The sequence below is a fragment of the Brienomyrus brachyistius genome, chromosome 15, assembly GCF_023856365.1.
Source record: "Brienomyrus brachyistius isolate T26 chromosome 15, BBRACH_0.4, whole genome shotgun sequence".
Taxonomy (NCBI): Eukaryota; Metazoa; Chordata; class Actinopteri; order Osteoglossiformes; family Mormyridae; genus Brienomyrus; species Brienomyrus brachyistius.
The window spans coordinates 8,567,772-8,589,274 of record NC_064547.1 but is presented as its reverse complement, the minus strand read 5'-3'; the positions used below and the strand labels follow the sequence as shown (position 1 = coordinate 8,589,274).

The window sequence follows — 21,503 nt, the reverse complement described above, 5'->3', positions numbered from 1 at the left end:
TGAATAACAGGTTCAAATTCAATAGACACAAGTCATTTTCGATTGCGCTTCTCTGACAAATTCCGTAACACCTCCCAAGCTTGAAGTCCTCATTCTCCCTTTGTCACTTCTCCCAACACTTACCTTCACATTAAACAGTACCTTTACTGCACTGCTGAGTCATTCTTCATGGGGCTGTGATGGCTTTTGCAATCCCTCACGAGAGCTGTGGCTGATATAATTCACTGCATTATGTGCGGAAATCGCACGCAATGAACATTAAAAACAATACATTTCGTTTTTAGGGATGGGTAGTTAAGGTACTCCAACATATAAAAATCATGAAAGAAATAAGCTGCTGAACAGAAAATCATCAATATCTAGTAAAAGCTCCTGCGACAGTCGTTTCATTTGACTCCGTAAATAAAAATAAAAAAAAATACTCAAGATATATTTCCAGGGGATCATATTAATTTCTGACTAGAAACGTTGCTTGCTGTGCTTCACATGATTTCTATTCACTAAACTGTCCTTTATAGCGATACATCAGTCCATCCTCCAACCACTGATCTTGCCCATAGCTGCTGTGGAGTTGGGGATGGAGCCAGAGGGCACAAGAAAGGAGGACGTCCTAGGCAAGTGTTTCTCAACCTGGCCCTCAGGGACTCTCACACAGCCTGTGTTTTTGGGCTGTCTGGCAGGGAGCTGGGATGGAGTAAAAAACTGGACTGTATGGCAGTCCCAGAGGACCAGGCTGGAAAACACTGCCATAGGTGAGATCCCAGTCCATTACAAGGCACACACACAATCATACACTCTGGCCAATTTATGAAGAAAACTGGAGTTGCCCAGAGGAAACCCACGGGGAAAAATACACAACAGGTGACACTTAAACAACCTACACTGAAGGTGAAGCATCACTGCTACCCACTGAGCCCCCATATTTGTTACATAAATTCCAGTCACTCTTACGTTCTGCTTGGATTTGTGTGTGATTGAGCCAGATTGTTTCACAGTACCTGTGCATCGTTTAGTCCCCCTAGACATGCAAGGGGTCATAACACAAGTTAAAAGGGTATTTCTTCAATGACGTGGGAGATACTGCCTCTACCATTTATTAGCCAGCCCACGCAGAACAATCATTTAAATTTATGGCACGAATAAAACTTTTATTACTCCAACTTGGTGCAGAATGTAAACATGGCACATTCCGTAGTGCCCTGGGGACCAAGAACATCCACCTTATCAGTTGGAAAAGGTGTAAAAGTGTCTTTGTGAGTTGTGGTTACATGTAAAACTGTGCATTCCCGCTGCAGGTGAGGGCCTACCATAAGGTGGTTTTATTATTTTGAAAGCACACTAGACACAAAACAGGATATGATGTCACTAGAAACATTTCCAGGGTGACAAAGAGCAGGAAGGTGTTCCACAAAGCAGAATTGCCCAGTTAGCAGGATAACTTAAGCCAAAAGGTGAAAACTGTCCAATAAGAGGAGTGGCAAGTGACATTCCTATTGTACAATCTTTACACGTGGCTTATCTGGCAAATGAAATCTTGCTTTATAGAAAATCCCCAGGACCCCTAATTAGCCATCCAACTTACCTCTCCTCTGAGATTCATGGAGATGCATCATTTTTGTGCAACGATATTGGAGGAATACAATCGATTCTACTTTAATAACAGGTATGGTCATGTGACACCTCTGTCCTGATGAGTAAAAGCACCCCAACAGGAACACAGGATTCAGAGTCTTGATTTTCAGACCCCTGTAATAATAAGCAGAGCATATATCAAACAATGAAGAAGAAAAAAAGCAGTCGCGCTATATTAGCTATCCTGTGCATTTGGAGGTAAGGGATTCCTCTGGTCTGTTTCACAGCACAGTAGTATAAATGGTTAATTATAATACAACAAAGCTAATAATTCAACTTACAAAAGAGAAAAAGAAATAATACCTTGTATCCCTGTAAGACTCCGTAGTAAAAAAGCCATGGATATGTTAAGAGGTTGTACAATTCATTTCTAAATTTATGGCAACAATTATGGTAACTTAGCAAACTTCAGGAACTTTTTTTGACTAGGATCACAAAACCTGTGCGCCGATAACTTTGACGGAATGGACTGCCAAATGAATTCTTAAAAAAATGCTTAGGTGTTAAAATAAACACTGTTTTGCGAATGTGGCCTTATGTGCAATTTCTCAATTCCACCAGTTAAAAAGACGCTAAAACAAATGCAACAAAACTGTACTGATCAACACTATGTTCCCTGGACAACTTAAGAGTAATTTAGCAATCAGTACCTCCCCCTACAATGCAACAGTTAACATTTTAAATCATTGAAATGAAAAACAAACATAAAATACTATAACTTTAACAGTAGCAATACAAGTGCATGAAAATTACATGTTAAAAAAAGGCTGAAGCATTCATATCAAAATATATTTTAATCTGGACTTTTTTCAGATCTGATTCAAATTACAACAGTCAGACCAATACAACAGAAAGAAAATCTGAGTCCAATAAATCCAATTTAGCAAGGAAACAAGGGATAGGTGCGGGCAATTATGATGCAGCGTGTAACCCGAATCAAACCGTGCCATACAAATGGTCCAGGATACTGTAGGCGTGTCCAATTCTCATTTTCATTCTCATTGCTGTAACAGCTATTCAGAAATATGAATTACAAAAGTTTGCAAATAGTACAAAACCTCCAGGAGGTATACACATACAAAGAAGTGATTCGGAGTTATGGTGACTGTGACATTAATGGACAGGGGAGGGAGGGAACTGGACAATATTTTTTGAGGCAGAAAATAAAATACTAAGCCATTGTCAGACCATGTAATAGTGCCCAAAGTGATACAATGCACTTACATTAGACACAAAAAGTCTGTGTTAGGATGCATATTAGTCGTTTTTCCCCATTCTAGCAAAAAAAGAAAAATTCCATTATTTTTCCCATTGACAAACAATATTGCTGCAGCTGTCCTGTATGGCTGGATAATTGAGTAACGCTGAATAAAGCTATTTCGAAGCCTATATTTTAAAGACAAAATTCTATGGATAATACTTGATTTACTTGCACAATAAAAACATTCCATTTTCAGACATCTGAAAAATGCAGTGCTCTTTTATGATCTAACGGTAATTCTATGAATGGACAAAACATAACTTTCCCATTGCCTAGTTAGAAACATCCCTTATCACATAATGAAGACCAAACACTAATGTTTCACGTTTTTTTTTTTTTTTTTTAAAAAAAGCTTCGGTATGAGTTGAGTATTAAATGATTTCCTTTAGTTGTTTATATAGTCATGTCTGGTCCATATTACGTGCAGCTGCTGCAGCTTCTGTGATGTGCCCAACACCCAGACTCGCTTTATTATTAATATAAAAAAAAAAAACAACCACAGCCATTGCTGCAGTACTGTCTCTACCAACAGCTAATATTAAAAACTGAAAGTTTTATTTGGAACAGAAGCTTTAATGTTTAGTGAGAACTTAAAGAAACTTCCCCTTCTGGTGGAGTATATGGATTTGATTCTCCCTAACCGCAGTGTTAAATTTATAACAAATTGTGCCATGCACATTAATTTGTAGACTATACAATAATGATTGATTAATACTGGTTTCTAATTTCAGTGTGGACCAACAAGTAATCAGAAATATACTAATCAATGGAGCTTCCTGAATACACTTACAGCAGTCATACTTTGTCCAGAATGTTCTATGAATGAACATCTTTATGTCACTTTATCAATAGTGCACTATTGAACCATAATTATGGTCTTAAAGCAAAATGATGCATAATGCATCTTCCCAATTTTCGTGCCCACATTCTTATTATTTTTATTTTCCTCTATATTCCACAGAATAAATATCCCCTTAAAAGAATCTGCTGCACCTAGATGTCAACAGCAAAACCGTACAGCTAAAAAAAAAAAAAAAAAAAAAAAAGTAAAGGTGAGGAAGAGGCGTGGGGGGGGGGGGGGGGGGGGGGGAATGCAGCAGCCCCCAGTGACTGAACCACAAAACACACAGTGCCAAAGACCTTTTAAACTGCTAACTGTCCAAGTAAAAATGAAATCGAGGAAGATAATTTGATTCCTCCAATTCATGCAGCTGCAAGCTTAAAAAAATTAAAGATTTAAAATTAGAACAGAAATGTCTGATGCCAAATGAAGTGCGCAGAGAGTTATCTACGCATAAAAGTATAAATCCTTGGTTTTTGGTTTGACAAACCAAAAAAAAAAAAAAAAAAAAGGTTTTTTTTTTCCTTTCTTCAAATTTTGGTCCAAATACGGGCTCTTTATTTTTCTTCTTTCTGCCTGTCTGGTTCACATCTGTGGGTGGAATCCTCCTTCTGGAGAAAGAGGGCTCAGCTTGTCCCTCAGTTACGATTGTTTTGGCTGCAGCTGCTGGCCATGGTTCAGGGCCTGTAGCAGTAAGTGTGGCGGGGACAGTCGTCTTGGCTATGTACACATTCATAGTCGGTCCATGGCTTGCAACAAGCACTATTATTTCCGTAGATCTAATACACAAACCTGCAACAAACAAATCATTTGAAAAGAGTTACAAACCATTTCCCTTAAAGTTTCACAGCTATCAAAATGGTAATAATTGTTCTTGTTTCAATAAGTTTTTTTTTTTTTTTTAACATGTGGTCCTATTGTTACAGAAACTAGGCAAAACACCAGACAGGTAATGTAGACGTCACTAGAGAGTTTGCAAGCCTCTTGTCTGTGTTAAAGGGTTAAAGGTACCCAGTTACTTCATGGTATCTATAATTTATTTCAAATACCTCTAAATTATATGCCTGTTCAGTTGAGAATACTCATTTGGGATTCTTATCAATTTAAAGATGTCATTTTGTGTTTTTGTATATTTGACATATTTAAAAACTGCAAATCACTTCATCAATTCTTTCAAGACCGAAACAAGAATGTATTTTTAAAAAGAATCTTCACAAATCATACCTTATAAAAACTTGGAGATAATTAAGAATTATATTCATCCTTATACACTCAGTTTTGCACCCGCAAAATGCTTTTTGACTGCCCGCGCCTTGAGATCCTCACCTCTAGCATTTCTAAAGCATTTCTAAAGAAGCCTAATAACATGAAGACCCTGAAGCACTTACAGATCCATCCGATGCACTTGCTCCCACTTTGTCACCAGCTGCATTCCAGCAAACTTCAAAGATACCTCCAGTTCCCCGGTAGCTATGAACCAAAGCACCTGTCTGTAAACAGAGAATTGGACACAATTTAAAGGTTTTAAGGAGTCAAAGGTGCACTGTAAAACTGTGCATTTTAATCTCAGCACAAACACAGATATTTATTCATTCATTCATTCATTTATATTTTTTCGAGTAGAAGTACAAAATCAGATCTAGGTAGAAATCCTAGATATTAAACTGTGTAAAATGAACTGTTCTGACTAAACTCTCAACAAGATGTGCAAAGCAGTACCTACCTGCGTGTTCCAGATGTGGACACACTTGTCAAAGGAGCCACTGGCCAGGTACCTGCCATCTGGGCTGAAGGCAACACTGTACACAGGTTCCTGATGTTTGGTCAGTGTGTGGATGCAGATTCCTCGGTCTACATCCCATAATCGGACAGTGGAGTCGAAGGATGCACTGTGAGGAATCAATACTCAGCTGTTATCACATTGCCAATAATGGACAACTTTGAATCCACTGAACAAATCATTTTAATTTTGTAGGGAAAAAAAATCATACATAGTCCATACTGCCATACCTCGCAAGCATAAGGTTGGCATTGGGGTTATTGGTTCCAGTACCAGTAGGGCTCCACTTAATAGTATAAATTTCTTTGCTGTGTGCTTGCAAGTCGTGAACACAGGTATCCTGTTTCATACTCCAGATCTGCCAGATAATCAAAGCAAGTTATCAGAGAAAAGCCCCTATATAAAATAAGTTTCCCCAAACTTTAGGTATATCTCCTGACACAGCATTTGCAGTTTGCTAGCTTGGAACTTCAACCATTCTCATAATGAAACTGATCGGTTAATTAGAAATTATAAAGTTAAACACTGCACAGACTGCGAGACATAAACTTTACCTTCAGAGTCATATCATCAGAACAGGAAGCCAGCAAATTGCCAGTTGGATCCCATTTGATTGCATTGACTTCATTCTGAAAAGGGCAGGTTAAAATTAGGCATGCATACTGACCTTGGCCACATCACAGAGTACTCCCATAAGTATACCATGATACGTACTGTATGCCCTTGAAATGTCTTAATGGGTCTGTCCTGGCCAAGTTTACACACATGGATGCACATATCCGTGCTACAGGAGGCAAATGTGTTGTTGCTCTGCCAGTCGACATCCAGTGCAGGAGCTACCATTGGGAAAAGGACAAAAGAGATGAAGAGTGGGTTTTATCTGTCAGGGATTATATAGATATATCTATAAGGATACTGTGTGCATTAAAACAGTACACATGCACAGTAAATGATTGCTATCTGTCTGTTACACTCTCACACGAACGCGCACACACACACACAAACATTTGTAATCATATCTTTATGTTGACCACCCTTTCATTTCTATGGAAAAAAAATCCTAATCCCAACAATGACAGCCTTAACCCCTACCCAGACCTAACCAAAAAAAAATTCACTGCAAGCCAAACTTGTTATAAAAGTTGAGTTTCCCCTTGTAGGGACCAAAAAAAAGGCCACAATGTTAGAATGACAGGTTTTTATTGCATTGCAGAGACAATTAGTCCCCACAAACACAATCTATTCACTTGAAACGTTTGTTTACATACCTGAATGGAAAGGAAACTGTTGCTTTGCCTCCCCAGTATGGGCATCCCAAATGATCGTGGTCTGGAACAACACACACTTACACTCACTATGGATATTTATATTGCACGTTAAAGCATTTCTACAGCAGAATCCGTGGTGAATCATCACCATCAAGCCAGTATTTACTTTATTTATATTATGATTTATTTTGCTGTAAGATGTAAAATTTAAGGCTGCATATTTATGAACATGCATCTTCTGAAGTGCTTTCTTAAAGAGTTTCCTAAAAACACACAAATGCTCAATCTCAGACAGGTTTGACAAATGATTTGGTTGAATATATATCTATTTAAATTCTCCACATTTAATCAGGTTACCATCTTTCAAAAAAATGAAACAGCACTGAAAACTATTACACTATTTACCAAATGTAAATCCACCAAAAAAGGTTTGAATGCACACAATCTTGCTTTCATTTCCTTCACATCACAGAATGCGTGTGTACAGTTTACAAGACACTGCATCAATAACTTCCCTGAGAGTGAAGTGGTTTTAGGTAAAAAAAAATAGTATTTGAATCACTAAAAATGTATGGAACAGGAGAGCAACTTGTGATATCAATTTAATCAATAGCCACTCTGCAGTGATGGTACACTTGTATTTTGGTAGAATCTGAATACAGACTGCTTTTGAATTCTGTTAAGCATGCTGACTCCAAAAAGCAAGTTACTGCTGAATTAAGCCGGCATTTTTGTAGTCCAGTTCATACAAGCACATAGTTGCATACGAGTTGCCTAATTTAATATACATACCTCAAGCATAGGAAATAAATAATTTTACCTTATCGACACCAGCACTGAGGATAAAATTTCCTTTTTTATTCCACTTCAAGGCAAAAATTGGACCTTTGTGTTGACCCAAGGTACTGGCAAGATTGCCTGCAAATCATATCAATCACTTAAAGGAGGGCAAACAGATAATGTTCAATACACGTTTAGATAATCCCAGAAAGGAAAAGCCATACCGTCTTTTGTCCATATCCGTGCAAATCCATCATAAGAACCAGTTGCCAGTAGTGTACCTTCGCTCTGTCACAGAAACAGTCAAATCAAAACTTCACAAGACTAATTTTATTTATATATATATATATATATATATATATATATATATATATATATATATATATATATGCATTTAAAAAAGTGACCAAGTTAAGACATGCTACAAAACCAATGGAGCAGGCCTCACATTCCAATCTAATGATGTGACATCTTTGTTGCTCGGCACGTCCTGCCCGCCCTCCCGTATGCAATGCCGGAGCACTAGCTGTGTGGAGCTGCCGGTGCTCTTTTCACTGAGGTTCCAGATGCGAGCTGTCGAGTCGCCGGACCTGTGGGGAGAGGCAGCACTGTGGGATCACTGCGGGGGGAAGTGTGATCAGACATTCACGGTGACACGGGTGACAGCAGCTACCCATTGAGACCATTTTATACCTCTCATTTAGAGAAGGCTTTGCCCTTCTGTTGCTTACATTGTCAGGAGTAACATTAACCCATATGTACCTTTTAACTTTTTTTGACACCATGGGTCACCTTAGGAAGTCCTTTCAGATGGAACACACTTAAAAAACACACTTAATCAGATAATGTTCAATCAAAATCAGCTATAACAAGGAATTTTCAAGGTGAATCAGCTCTTGGCAATTATCTGCCGTACATCTGGCTCTGCCAGACAGGCAGATTTGAGGTAATGAGGATTTGAAGGCAGACAGGCTCCGGTCCCCCCAGAAAACTAACCCAGAGGCGAGGAGGTCGCTGACAGGGTTCCAGGCGCATATAAACACCTCTGACTCGTGGCCGCGCAACACCATTGCTTTGCTCTGGGGAATTTCTACATCCCTGTCTACTTCCATCATGTCTGCATGGTTGTCTGGCAGGGAAGAGAAGGAGTCATGGCAACGTTATATATTAACAAAGCACAAAAAAAAAAAAAAATTATATTTATATATATATATAATATATATATATATATAATATATATATATATATATATATATATATATATATATATATATATATATATATATAGTTCTGCTTCCACAGATACAGATTAGCCAAAACTTATTTGAATTTGTGACCATCAATAGCAAGTTCAGCCTTAACCGCTCTGCCACCTTCAGGTTCCTCTGCAGCACTACACCCAGGACACATGATGATGTTTCTCTGTACATGATGACATACTAGGTAAGGCATGTGCTCCATTCTCCTCCCCATTAGTGGCATTCTCTCCATTCTTGGTGCTGCCTTGCAGGTTGGTGGTGGCAGGGGGGGCCACAGCAGCTTGCTGCTGAGCGAGCTTGTCCCTGTAGGCCTGCTGGCGTGTCTGTACGACGTCTGGCATCACCGCATCAATCAGCGACAGCGATTCAATTGGCCGTCCGTCAAACAGAGTGCCATCCTGGAAACACAAGAGCAGCTCAGCTAGTCCAGGATACAAACACGTTCCGATAAACTGATTTTACTTATCAAAACTTCAACTTTAAAGGTGATTAATGGGAGTAGCCTCTGGAATGTTTCAACCTGTACCTCTAATCAAAGTCAGTGCGAGTTATTAGATTTCTCTATGCTTAATTTTCAAGTAAAATAGAAGTACTTTATATGTGAATGCAAAGAACAAAGTAGAACATAAACTGTAAAGCACTGTTAAACACATATATCTACATGACTTAGTAAGCTTTAAAACGCTATGGTTGATGGCTATTTGTTCAACAGCCAGCAATTTTCTGGCCATGAATCATAGAATAACATGTGTAAAAACTGATAATTGCTTTAACAGGGCTACTTAATTGTTTTTATTGACTCAAAAGGGCAACATTTCCTCTCTAATGGTGAAATAATTTTGGAGGAAGCAAAGCCCAAAAATATCATAGAAATCATCTTAAAATACTGTATTTATTATTATCATTATTTTCATATTTATCTTTATATTTATAAATTATAATGGGCCAGCTGTTAGTAACTCCACCTGTAATACCTGCATTACTCACTATTTAACTGGGTGTATCTGCTGACAATGGATGCATCTCCTATGTGTTAATGTGGAATTTTGCTCAGATTCAATCTTCCATATGACTATTAAAGATAACGGCCTGCAGATTAAGTTGCCTTTTGTGGTGCTTACCTCATTAATGCTGACTTCTGCCTCTACATACTGCAGGCCCTTCTGAATGATGGAGATGAGAGCAGCAGGGGGCACCAGGGCACCATTTATGTTGGACTGGCTGATGTGGCTCTCTATTCCAAACGTGAAAGCGGAATGGGAAAACCCTAGCAACAACATAAAAATGCTTCAGCAAGTGCACTCAAGTCTGTATTCATGCCATGAAATCAAAATAATGAATGTGAAAACCTGCAAAAAAAAAATGTACATACTTTCGACTTATTAAATATAAATGCAAAACTATTTGAGAGTCAATAAAAACTTCAAAAGACAAACGTCGCTAAAGGAATCGGTCATTAAATTCATATTTATTACCAAACCTACCAGACTCCTGTAGGTATCTGTACACCAGGAAGTTGACCTCATCACTGCTTATACTCATCTTTATTCTTGGTTAAACCATGAGGTCAGCACAGAGGACACAAGCCTACACGCAGAAGAAAAAAAAAAAACATTTTATTCCTCTGTCACCATCTATTGTCATTAATCATAATAAGTAGGAGTGGTTAAACTGCAAAAGCACTGATTCTGAGCAGGCTTTAATCTCCATTACTCAACATTAGTCAATTTTTCTTTAAATAGTATTCAAAAGGTCTTTGCCCAAGATGTTTTCATAATAACAGACTCGTCATCCGGCACAGGTTAATGTTGGACAAAACTGCAGCAGTTCCAGCGTCCATGTGCCTCTTGTAGCTGTTCCACAGGAACAGCTTCCTCAATGTAGCAAGAGAAACATTCTGCTTTAGGGTACTGGAACACCCAGATTGAACTTCAACCTGATTCTTAAATACATCGAGAGCAGAAACTCACAAAAACACCTAAAATAGCTAACAGCAGCTTATTATTCTAAAATCAGATTATTCCAAACTAAGAGAGGGTTGCAATTGAATAAATCCCTTAGATCCTGGTCTTCCCTAATCTTGGAATTACTTCATCAATGTTGGAAGTAGTGTCAAATGCATGGGTTTTCTCTACTCTACTTTTACTCTACGAGCAAAATGACAGGATGACAATGCTTACTTACATCGCTACAGTAGGTTAATATAGTGGTGGTTTCAATAAGCGCCCAGACGTTGAGATGCAATCAAATTTCTGAGCTTGTTAAAGCTCCTCGCTAAAGAATTAGCCTCACAGTGTCCCATTTTGTAGAACTACAAAGTGATCTTCACCTTCTTCACACCACATAACTGAGTGAGGATTGTGTAACTAAAAGCGATTGTGCAAACTTTACATTTAAAAAAGAAAAAAAAGTTTGCTGAAATATGCAGGCTAATTGTGAAAAAAAGGAAGAAAATATCACTAAACAGTTAAGCAGTTACATATTCATATAAATTCCTTCATTGGTTTGAGGGCAGCTGAACACTGGAGCAGCAGGTAGCATTATCTGGGTTTGAGTCTCATCTCTGTTGGGTGTGTGGGGTTTGCACGCTGCTGTGCCGGTTTCTTCCTGCAGACCCATCTAACTGGCATCTCTAAATTGCCTGTAGACATTGTGGAGTATGATATTTGCGTGCATATGCCCCGCAATGGACTGGCATCCTCCCCCTGCCTAGTGTCCCCTATTCTGCCTGGGATAGACTCCAGGTGACCCTGACCACGATAAGCAGTTGGAAGATAGATGGTTATTATAAATATTTTTGATGGCAGATATATCCCCTGAATTCAACAGTTGGCAGAGGCACATTTGGCAGCAATAACAGCTAAAAGCAGCCACATCAGCTTGGGTCGCATTTTGCCAGTTGTTCTTGGCAGATTTTCGGAAGTTCTGGGGGATGACTTACGGTCTTTCCAGTTGGAATCAAATGAGAACCGCTCCCAGACACCCAGTTTCTTGTTCTCTAAGAACGTCTAAATCTCTTTTGTCACTGCATCTGGAATGAACTGTTTATCACCTGCACCTGTACCACTAACAAGGCGATATCAGTCATGCTGGTGTCTCCTCCAAGGCTGAAATAGAAAAAAATCATGAGCGGCTGTTTACGTTTTCCTCAACATGGCTCTGCCAGAATTATAGCATGGAAGAACACAAATACAGACTACATTTGCCATGCTTTTATTATTTTTTACAATTGACTGTCTGTAGAGTTGGCAGTGCTCAGAGGCTTCATCCAGTATTTCTGGTCTCTTCTCCTTCTGTACATTTGCCTTTATAATGTCTTTATAACAGTCACCTCAAAGGGTTTTTTTTTAAATATCTGAAAGTACACATGACATTTTTTGTGATGTAAAAAAGACATCAGTGTAAATTCTCAAGACCTGCTAACCAGATTGTGTGGGCTGTTATGGTCTTAATGTTTATATATTAATTTACTTCTATTGTAGATGACAACTGAAGAACGGCAGATTGTCTAGGAACCTGTATACCAAAATATTACTTGCCACACCAAGTCCTCAAAATTTCAGGGTCTAAACTGGAAGAAAATGAAAACTCAATGCTCTGGCAACACACTATCATTCTTGTTTCAAGAACAGAAGACATGATGCACCTCTCACAGAGGTTCTCCTTGATGAATGTGTCAGTGTTTAGACTACAAACACGAGCCTTATCAAATGCAGGAACACAAGGAGCACACTGCGGGCAGCAATCACAAAGACACCCCTCTGCAGCTTACAGCCTGACCCTTGACCTTGAAAGACAAGGCTGATCCTTCAGTGCAGCATGTTTATCTGACAACACCGGCAAAAATGTGCAGTCATAGAGAAACTCTGTTCTGAAATGTTCTTATATTAAAAATTCTCTTTTTTCAGCTCTTTAATAGCCTGTAACTTGTTCAAATAACCGAATGTTGCTACTAACAGAACCAATCCATAAACAGTATACATGTTTGTGTGGTGCAGTTTAAATGAAACACCCTCAGTCGCAGAACAACAGAACAAGTTTGGCGGAATAAACTAGTACGTAGCCTGGCAAGTCAAAAAGTGAATCCAAGCTACAGCGAAGAACACTGAACTGTAGTAAGCGAAATAAAATTATTATATGTACCCATTTTGTTATACTTCACTGGTCATGATTAAATGTAAATGAAGATCACAGAGTCTCAGAAAAGACTAAAGCACAACTAACCCTGGCTTTAGGTGAAAATGAAGATGACAGCTGATTTCCTAAAGCCATTTTAGTCTGGTTCTTCTTAAATTACCAGATCTGCCATTAAACTTAAATAAAACGGAACATCCATTCATGTGAGTGCAAATGCTGTGTTCTCCAATATAAAAATTTACTAGCACACACCGTTACCATTAACTAATATTGAATCTTTATGGAATGTAGCTCCATTCGCTGAGCACACTGCAGTTTAACCAGCATTCTATAATGAATGGCACAAAGAAATTGAGAATATCTATTCAATATAGGTTAAATGCTACCATTTAAAAACATCGGATTTAGAAAAAAAAATCATTTAGAATACTTCAGAGCATAACACAAGCCTGCATATATCAAGCACCTGTTTTTATCCATAAACTAATGTCTGAACTCCTTATAATGCTCAACCTAATCAGTTCGTACATTTAAACAAACATGTTAAAGACTGACCTAGAATATCTGCACTGCTAAACGTCAGAACCATTAGCTACCTGCACAAGGCCTTCCTAGTGCATATTCTTTGTTTACTCTAGACACACGGGTCTACTTAAAAAAGCAGGGATACACAGGCACGCTGCACAGATTCGTCCTGTAGCTTGACTGCTTAGGCTGACCAACCTTCATGCTTGTTTTGTGACAGCGGCACCACAGTTATTTATGTCTGCACCATTACCAAGTATGATGAGTATGTGCAAGCTACCTACTATTCATTCCCTAGCAAGATTCTGTACATTTACATTAAATTTACAGAACAACCCAAGATACTCCTGTGGACAAAAGTATATGAAAGCCATCATTTAAATTGGCAACAAAATTAAAAACAGCTGACAGGTTACAGCTGAAAAGCTTTCATTGGGGTGTGAGGCAGAGCAAACCACAAGGCGTTTAACACTTAGCTAATAGGTAATGCAAGTTTTTCAACTGCTTTTAACTGAATTAGGTAATATGGTTGCAATTAATTTACTGATCTTACTTCATACATTTAACAGAACCAGAAGAAACAGTGTTTAAACTTGGATAAACAAAAATAGACAAATTACTAATAAGATTCCATCTTTTTCATCACATTCCATACATATTCCTATGTTTTCACAATAAGCTGATACTAATTACTGGTTTAACTGATCACACATGATCCATTATGTGCATATGAACTGCCATTATATAATCTGTAATTCAAGCAAAATACCTTCACAGTTAAGAGACTGTTCATCAGGTTGAGATAGACGGTCAAGACTTTAATGCAAGTCTCTGACCCAGTAAGAAAAATCTGATTCCAAATAGACAGCATATTTAAAATAACTGCAGCTTTGTATATCCATCCATCCATCCATCCATCCATCTTCTATGAGGAGCATCACAAAGAAGTCAAAAGCTTACCCCAGGCAGCACAGGGCACAAAACCTTGGAAAATCTCTGTATGACATCCAGCACATAGGACACAAACACGCACACCCATTCGCAGCGTATAGACAATTCAGACACATTAACTAACTTCACTGCATGAGAAGGAAACATGCAAGTTTGCATACAAAGCAGAGATGGGATTTAAACCCCCAATCCTGAAAGTGTGAGATCACAGTTCTACCCACTACACCACCGCACAACTCCCACTCTGTCTCTATTGTCAAATTATTGATATTTAATTAACAGTAAATCATCAATCATGACATTTTTACATAAAAATTGGTATCCCCAGATCTCTCTCATTTACTCACTGCAATACACACGGGTATTTAAGGATACATATGACTCAGCTGTATTCATTTGATTCTTTTTTTAACAAATGTACTTTTTAAATAACTGAACTCATTGTTCAGATATGGATGTTCATTATATTACATTGTTTTCTATTACAGCAGCATGCAGGGGCATGTAAAGCACGAACAAGGCCAAACAAAGCTGAGCAAACTCAGTGTAGACTGGATTTGTTGTTTTTCCCCTGCCAGGGGTGTTAACTATGAAGTGGTGCTGACGTCAGAAACAGCTAGTCAAGTTACAACGATTCATTGCCGTCACGCCAACTAATTTCATGCCATGCAAATATACCCTGATAAAAACAGCAACAATAAAAAGGAGAAAAACAAAATGCTACTAGTTTCAATAAAGTGCATTTTTCAAGCACCTGACTATTAAAAAAAAAAACATAACTGCATTTTCTCTGCTTTACTAGATCTAAATTCTCTGAAGATCTACAATCAAAATATCCCATATATCATTAAGACATTTGCGATCACATTGCTATAAGAATGTGAGAAAGCTGAATACAGGCTATGTGCATAACCAAATCGACAAAGAAAGTGCTTCACGTCCCACCCCAAAGTACCAAAGTAGTACCCTAGTTTGTGCGGCACTTTTGGTACTGGTACTTGACTGGATGTCAATGTAAAAGGGAAAGTACCAAAAGTAGAGTACTTGGCGTGGTGGAAAAGCATCCTAAGTGACTGAATTTCATGACCCTTACTGTATACCGTGGGTATTAATTTTTAGCCACCTGATATGTTGTCTGAAGAAGCAGACTATTTACCTTAACAAGCAGGTGTACCTAATAAATTGGCCAATGACCGCAGTATATTGAAAAAGCAAATCAGGCAACAAAAGCATAGTGATCTCCATGAAACATTGGTTTCAATCTCCACACTTACCACAAAAATTTGCCTTACGTTTCCACAACAGAAAGCTTTTATAACAGAACTGTCCACGAGTCGCAGCACCTGCAAAGACATAATTTGCATTATTTATATTGCTAATTAAACATTACTGCTTATACTTTTACATTATTGTTTATACTGCTACTTCCAAACATAATTATATGGAATTTCTATTAATATTTGGAACTTGGACATCTACATGAAGATGTTGTGTTTCTTACAGTCATGTGAAAAGTACACCTTCTGCCAATTCTAAGGTTTTACATAATCAAGACATTATTTAAAAAATCATCCGGTCCTTAGCAGATCTTAAATGGATCTTAAGTTAATACAGCCTCAGATGAACAACAACACATGATGTATTACACCCTATCATTAATTATTTAACAAAAACTAAGCCAAAATGCAGAAGTGGTGTGTGAAAACTTAAGTACACCACAGGAATTAAGAGGGTAAGTAGCAGCAAGGTGCTGCTAATCAAATGCACCTGATTAACTGATCATCCGTTATATAAAAGCAGAAGTTTTGGTTGTTTGCTTATCTGGAGCATTCAGGTATGTGTTAACACAATGCCAAGGAGGAAAGGCATTAATAATGATCTTAAAGAAGCAAATTTTACTGGGAAGAGTTACAAGGCCATTTCCAGCAATTTTAAGTCCACCATGCTACAATGTAAAAAAATATTCACAAGTGGAAACATACAAGGCCAATGTTTTCCCACTCTTCCCAGGAGTGGACGTTGCAGAAAATTTACCCAAAATTCAGACTGAAATGCTCAGAAAACCCAAGAGCCAGATCTCAGACTCTACAGGGCTCAGTTAGCATATTAAATGTCAAAGTTCGTGACAGTACAATTAGAAAAAGACTGAACAGTTATGGCTTGTTTGGAAGGGTTGCCAAGAAAAAGCCTCTTCTCTCTAAAAAGACCATGGTGGACCAGCTTAGGTTTGCCAAGTTGCATTTGAACAACCCAAAAGACTTCTGGAACAATGTCCTGTGGACAGACGAGACCAAAGTGGAGAAGTCTGGCCATAATGCACAGCACCATGTTTGGCAGAAACCAAAACACAGCTTATCATGACAAACACCTCATACCAACTGTCAAGCAAGGCGGTGGAGGGGGTGATGATTTGGGTTTATTCTGTGCAAATTCAGGAAAAATAAATTGTGTAAGAAGTGATTTATTAAATGTGCTTTCATTGGCCTAAAAATGGATGTCAACAGAAACATATAATAGTATAAAAGTATAACTTTTTATATAGTTATATAGTGGATTGTCCGGGGGCTTGAACTCCTGGTCAGAAATTCAGGCCAACTCCAATGAAACAATGAACCATTTTGTGGAAATTTTCACAAATTTTGAGCTTCACTGGTTATGATTAAAAGCTGAAATATTATCATATGGCAACCAATAGAATACAGTACAGACTGAACCCTTTGCCTCTGAATAGAAAAGTACTAGCCTGCCCTATTTCTTAGTAATGAAAGACCTACTTAACATGTACATTTGTACTGTGTTGAGGTGCTACAAAAAAGCATGTCTACAACGTAGAAAGTTGAATTATTTGCGAAATATAGTTTGAGTTTACGCAATTACATTTGCATTATGTGAAATATTATAAAGATGACCAATGAAAATCAAAATACAATTTAAAGATTATACACTGAAGACAATATGAAATATGCCTTTCATGGAATTATTTACAAATAAAAGGACATTATTTATTCATTTATTTATAGATATTTTTATTTATTTCATTTTTGAGTATTATGGCATTCCATACAAACAAGCATTTTAGGTGGTTTGGTTACCCTGAAATGCGCAAATAGCTTTTAATTTCTTTGTTAGTGTTCGGCAGATTCTGCACACTGAAGTAATTTATGTACTTAAGTAAGTTGCAGGAAAGTGAGATCCGTTTACAAGCAGTCAGTCGAGAGATGCATGTTAATGCCAAGTGTGAACAGACATATTGAGCGCTGTGAACTTGTGATCGGATCACCCAGAAAGCATGTTAATACCAGGTATGAACAGGGCCTGAGCTTGGGTCATGCAACAGAAAAACAAGCGCGCCAGCAAATCTACAATAGAATGACTGAAAAAAAGGAAATCAAGGTATTGCAATGGCCCAGTCAAAGTGTAGAACTCAACCCGACGGAAATGCTGTGGCGGGACCTTAAGTGTCTTGTGAAACCTCAATGAACTGAAACAAAGTTGTAAAGAAAAGTGGGCCAAAATTACTTCGTAATGATGTGAGAGGTTAACATCACACTGAAAATGATTACAAGTTATTGCTGCTAAAGGGGGCTCTACAAGCTAATCGAAATCATGGCGTGTACTTCCACACATGGCTTCTCCATTTTGGCTTCATTTTCGTTAAATAAATTTTGACACGGTGGAATCCGTTGTGTGTTATTTTACACCTGAAGTTAGATTTAAATAATTTTAAAAAATCCAAATGATTTTTTCTTATTATGTACTGATATGTAAAAAAAAAAAAAAAAAAAAGAAGAACTGAAAGAGCGTGTACTTCCTTTTGATATTTCTCGGGGCCGGCAGAAGAAATTAAATAAGATTTTTTTGGGAGTTTTGCAAGAGCCACAGACAATATGCGAAAGCCAGCAGACGACACAGTTTAGTAACTCAAATATATAAAATATGTGCAGTGCAGACTCTAGGTGTGTTTACAGCAGCCTCCACATGATCTGTCACCGCGCCGTAATATTTGTATCTTTGTGTTTCCCGTATCATTTTGTGCTGCTTTAGTATCCTAAACTGTATTAAAATCCAAAAAGCTTTGCTTTGCTCTCCAAGGTAACCAAAAAGTTTTTACACGATTTTTCCAGATCACAGGAGGCCTGTGCGTCTAACCCCTGAGATGAGGAAGGTCGATTGTATAATTATTTATGAAGCTATATTTTCATGCTGCAAGGTTGTATTTTTTGTTTTTTGAAAAAGAACACTGAGCTCTGAACTTTTATGTACCATTATAAAGCACATGTGCAATTTCAAGTGCGAATATGTGAACACACTAATTTTCAATTAAAGGACCTTGTATAGAATGGTCAATAAATAAAAGCGAACCTATGCACAGTTTCTGCGAGCTGGTCCTCCACCACTGGGAACACCAGTATGTTTTCCTGATCACAGACCTGGTACACTAAAAACAAAAAAAAATGTCCATTCACCGCTGAGAGCTCAACACAAGCCATTTAGTACTACAAAACAATGTAGTTCTATACAAAAATTGAGACGTAATACAGGAAGGCAGAACGCCATTCTTCTAAAGAAATCAAACAAATAAGAATTATTAAAAATAAGAACAAACTAAATTAACTCAAATGTCAGTTTTCTAAACAAAATAATTTATGCAGAAAACTGACAATACAGAACTTACTGGCTAAAGAAAAACCATGTAAAAATAGTGTCTTTAAACATTCATGAGAACAATAATTTTGTCATTAAACACATAAAACTGCATATCTCGTTTAATTTGCATATAACTGTTAAACTCCTTTCGCCTCCTTAAAAGGACTGAGTGCCATGGCCTATATTCGGGACATTAATGCTGTTAGTAATATTAATTCCAATCAGAAAATTGACTATGGTAACTTGCAAAAATAAAACTGACTAAAGCAGCAGTCTTATTTTCTCTCACAATGTAATCTACAAGGCCAGGGCTGATAATATGCAAGTCCTGCTTCCTGTACCTTGTGGGCCTTGTTAAGTGACAAAAAAAACAGCAGGAACTTAAAGGTTATTCTTTGCATATGTGCTGCCAGGCATTGGTTACCTTGACAGCAGTGACAAACTGGGACACAACTAAGCTTATGAGGGGGAAACGGTGGTCCAGAGTTTTCTACCAACTTTTCTATACTTACGAAGACCAATGGATTCATTGCTGAAGAAATCTGCTTCTCAGTCTGTTCTTTCCCCTCCAATCAAACCATGCTTGCAATGTTATCTGAATGTCCTTTCTTGTTCATGCAAATGTATTGAACACATTTTGTTTTGCTTATGTTAAATTTTTCATACACTTTTAATCCAAGTACAGAATGATTGTTTTCTATTTAAAAAATATTTAAAAATTCAATAATGTTCCACTTATTTCAAATTCCCACATATGCATTCTTACAGATGCTTACAAATATGATTTTGATAAGTACACCTATAAAAAATTTGTACCAACTGCCAGCTAGCAAGAAGACAAAAAGTAGCACAGTAATTAAAGCATTACCAAGCTCATACTGTTGTACCCAAGATGCTTGAACTTTTCATAAGTTAGGAAGTACTCCCTATGCTTAACCATTTCCTCTCACCAAAAGAGATCACATGGCTGAGTGAATTTTGATCTTTACTCTTTTCCTCAAAATGTATCTGTTACAGACTCTGCATTCAACACACGTTATACCTAGTGATCAAAATAAGCCACTATAACTCCAGCCAGAACGTACACGGATTTCCCCTTCAATGGCCTCCAAATCACAACAAAGTATTTTCCCAGTAGGTTTAAATTTGAATCTGGCAAAAATTGTTCCACATCTTATGCATTCTCCACTACATGGCAGTGCATGCTCTGGTGTGTCCACTGAAACGTACAGGTATGTGGTATGCCAGAACTCCATAACTATGTACCAAAAAAAAAAATTTAAAAAACTGCAATTATCTCTGGAGAAAATACATATGCAATGATACATAACTGTTTATTCTATTCCAAAATCTACTTAAGAGAGTAGAGGATATTAATTAAATAGCATCAGTACGCTAGCATTTTAGTGGCCTGAAAATGCAAGTACGTGCTCAATTACGCTACAGTAACAATAATGGTGACCAATGTTAACCCAGACAGACACCGGGATGGAAGAGGAAAGGGCTTTTGCCAAGATGCAACAGCACGTACAGGAGTGAAGGAAGCTGCACCTAAATTGAAGACTATAGCCCTGTTCACACCTGGAATTAACATGCGTCTCCATATGCGTCTTGACTGCTTGTAATCAGATCTTAGTTTTCTGCAACTTATCTAAACAAACATGTAAATTACTTCCGTATGCAGAATCTTCTGAACAGGGTAACCAAGCTGCCTAAATGCTTGTACGGAACGCCATGATACTCAAAATGAAAAAATAAAAATATCTGTAAATAAATGAATAAATATTTCAATGATTAGTGTGTTTTTATTTTGAAATAATTCCCTAAAGGTATTATATTTCATAGTGTTTGTCTTCTATGCATAATCTTTATACTGTATTTTGTAATAAATGTTGTGATTTTCATTAGACAGTCATTATTAAATATTTTCACATAATGCAAATGTCATTACTTAAAAAAAAAAAAAATCTAACTATATTTCACAGCAAAGTTAAACCTTTCACGTTATACCGCATTTTTTTACCGTGTCAACACTGTACAAATGTACGTGTTAAAAAGGTCTTTCAGTACTAAGATATAACTAGGGCAGGTTAGTACTTTTCTATTCAAGGGCAAAGGGTTCAGTCTATAATGCATTATGTTGGTAGACATATGATAATATTTCAGCTTTTAATCATAATCAATGAAGCTCAAAATTTGTGAAAATTTCAATGAAGAGGCTCATTGTTATGTCTGATATGCTGAATTATATGTCTGACATGAATCAAGTGAAGTAAAAGAAGCAAAGAGTCAGGGCCAGAGTGGAACTGAATTTCTCACTGGAAGTTCAGGCCCCCAATCAGCCCAATATAAAATTATATAAACAGTTGTACTGTTATACGTTTATATTGATATATCTATTATCTAGGCTACTGAACACACA

General features: G+C 37.5%; 1 protein-coding gene across 5 annotated transcripts in view; it reads right to left on the bottom strand.

The window, feature by feature from the left end:
- Positions 1 to 2,407: 2,407 nt before the first annotated feature.
- The window catches only part of LOC125708423 (F-box-like/WD repeat-containing protein TBL1XR1), a 38,712-nt gene continuing 19,616 nt past the window's right edge, over positions 2,408 to 21,503 (bottom strand). For 3 of the 5 annotated variants that reach the window (XM_048975939.1, XM_048975937.1, XM_048975940.1), the window contains 16 exons: positions 15,709 to 15,777; positions 11,763 to 11,928; positions 10,306 to 10,408; positions 9,943 to 10,088; positions 9,003 to 9,219; positions 8,559 to 8,691; positions 8,011 to 8,152; positions 7,787 to 7,850; positions 7,603 to 7,700; positions 6,783 to 6,843; positions 6,229 to 6,350; positions 6,069 to 6,143; positions 5,745 to 5,872; positions 5,458 to 5,623; positions 5,123 to 5,224; positions 2,408 to 4,526 (listed from right to left, as the gene is read on the bottom strand). In XM_048975939.1, coding sequence (XP_048831896.1) covers positions 4,500 to 4,526; positions 5,123 to 5,224; positions 5,458 to 5,623; positions 5,745 to 5,872; positions 6,069 to 6,143; positions 6,229 to 6,350; positions 6,783 to 6,843; positions 7,603 to 7,700; positions 7,787 to 7,850; positions 8,011 to 8,152; positions 8,559 to 8,691; positions 9,003 to 9,219; positions 9,943 to 10,088; positions 10,306 to 10,363 — 1,539 coding nt within the window. In that variant the 5' untranslated portion in view covers positions 10,364 to 10,408; positions 11,763 to 11,928; positions 15,709 to 15,777 and the 3' untranslated portion in view covers positions 2,408 to 4,499. The remainder of the gene's footprint in view (positions 4,527 to 5,122; positions 5,225 to 5,457; positions 5,624 to 5,744; positions 5,873 to 6,068; positions 6,144 to 6,228; positions 6,351 to 6,782; positions 6,844 to 7,602; positions 7,701 to 7,786; positions 7,851 to 8,010; positions 8,153 to 8,558; positions 8,692 to 9,002; positions 9,220 to 9,942; positions 10,089 to 10,305; positions 10,409 to 11,762; positions 11,929 to 15,708; positions 15,778 to 21,503) is intronic. The other 2 variants (XM_048975938.1, XM_048975941.1) reach the window with 1 other exon arrangement.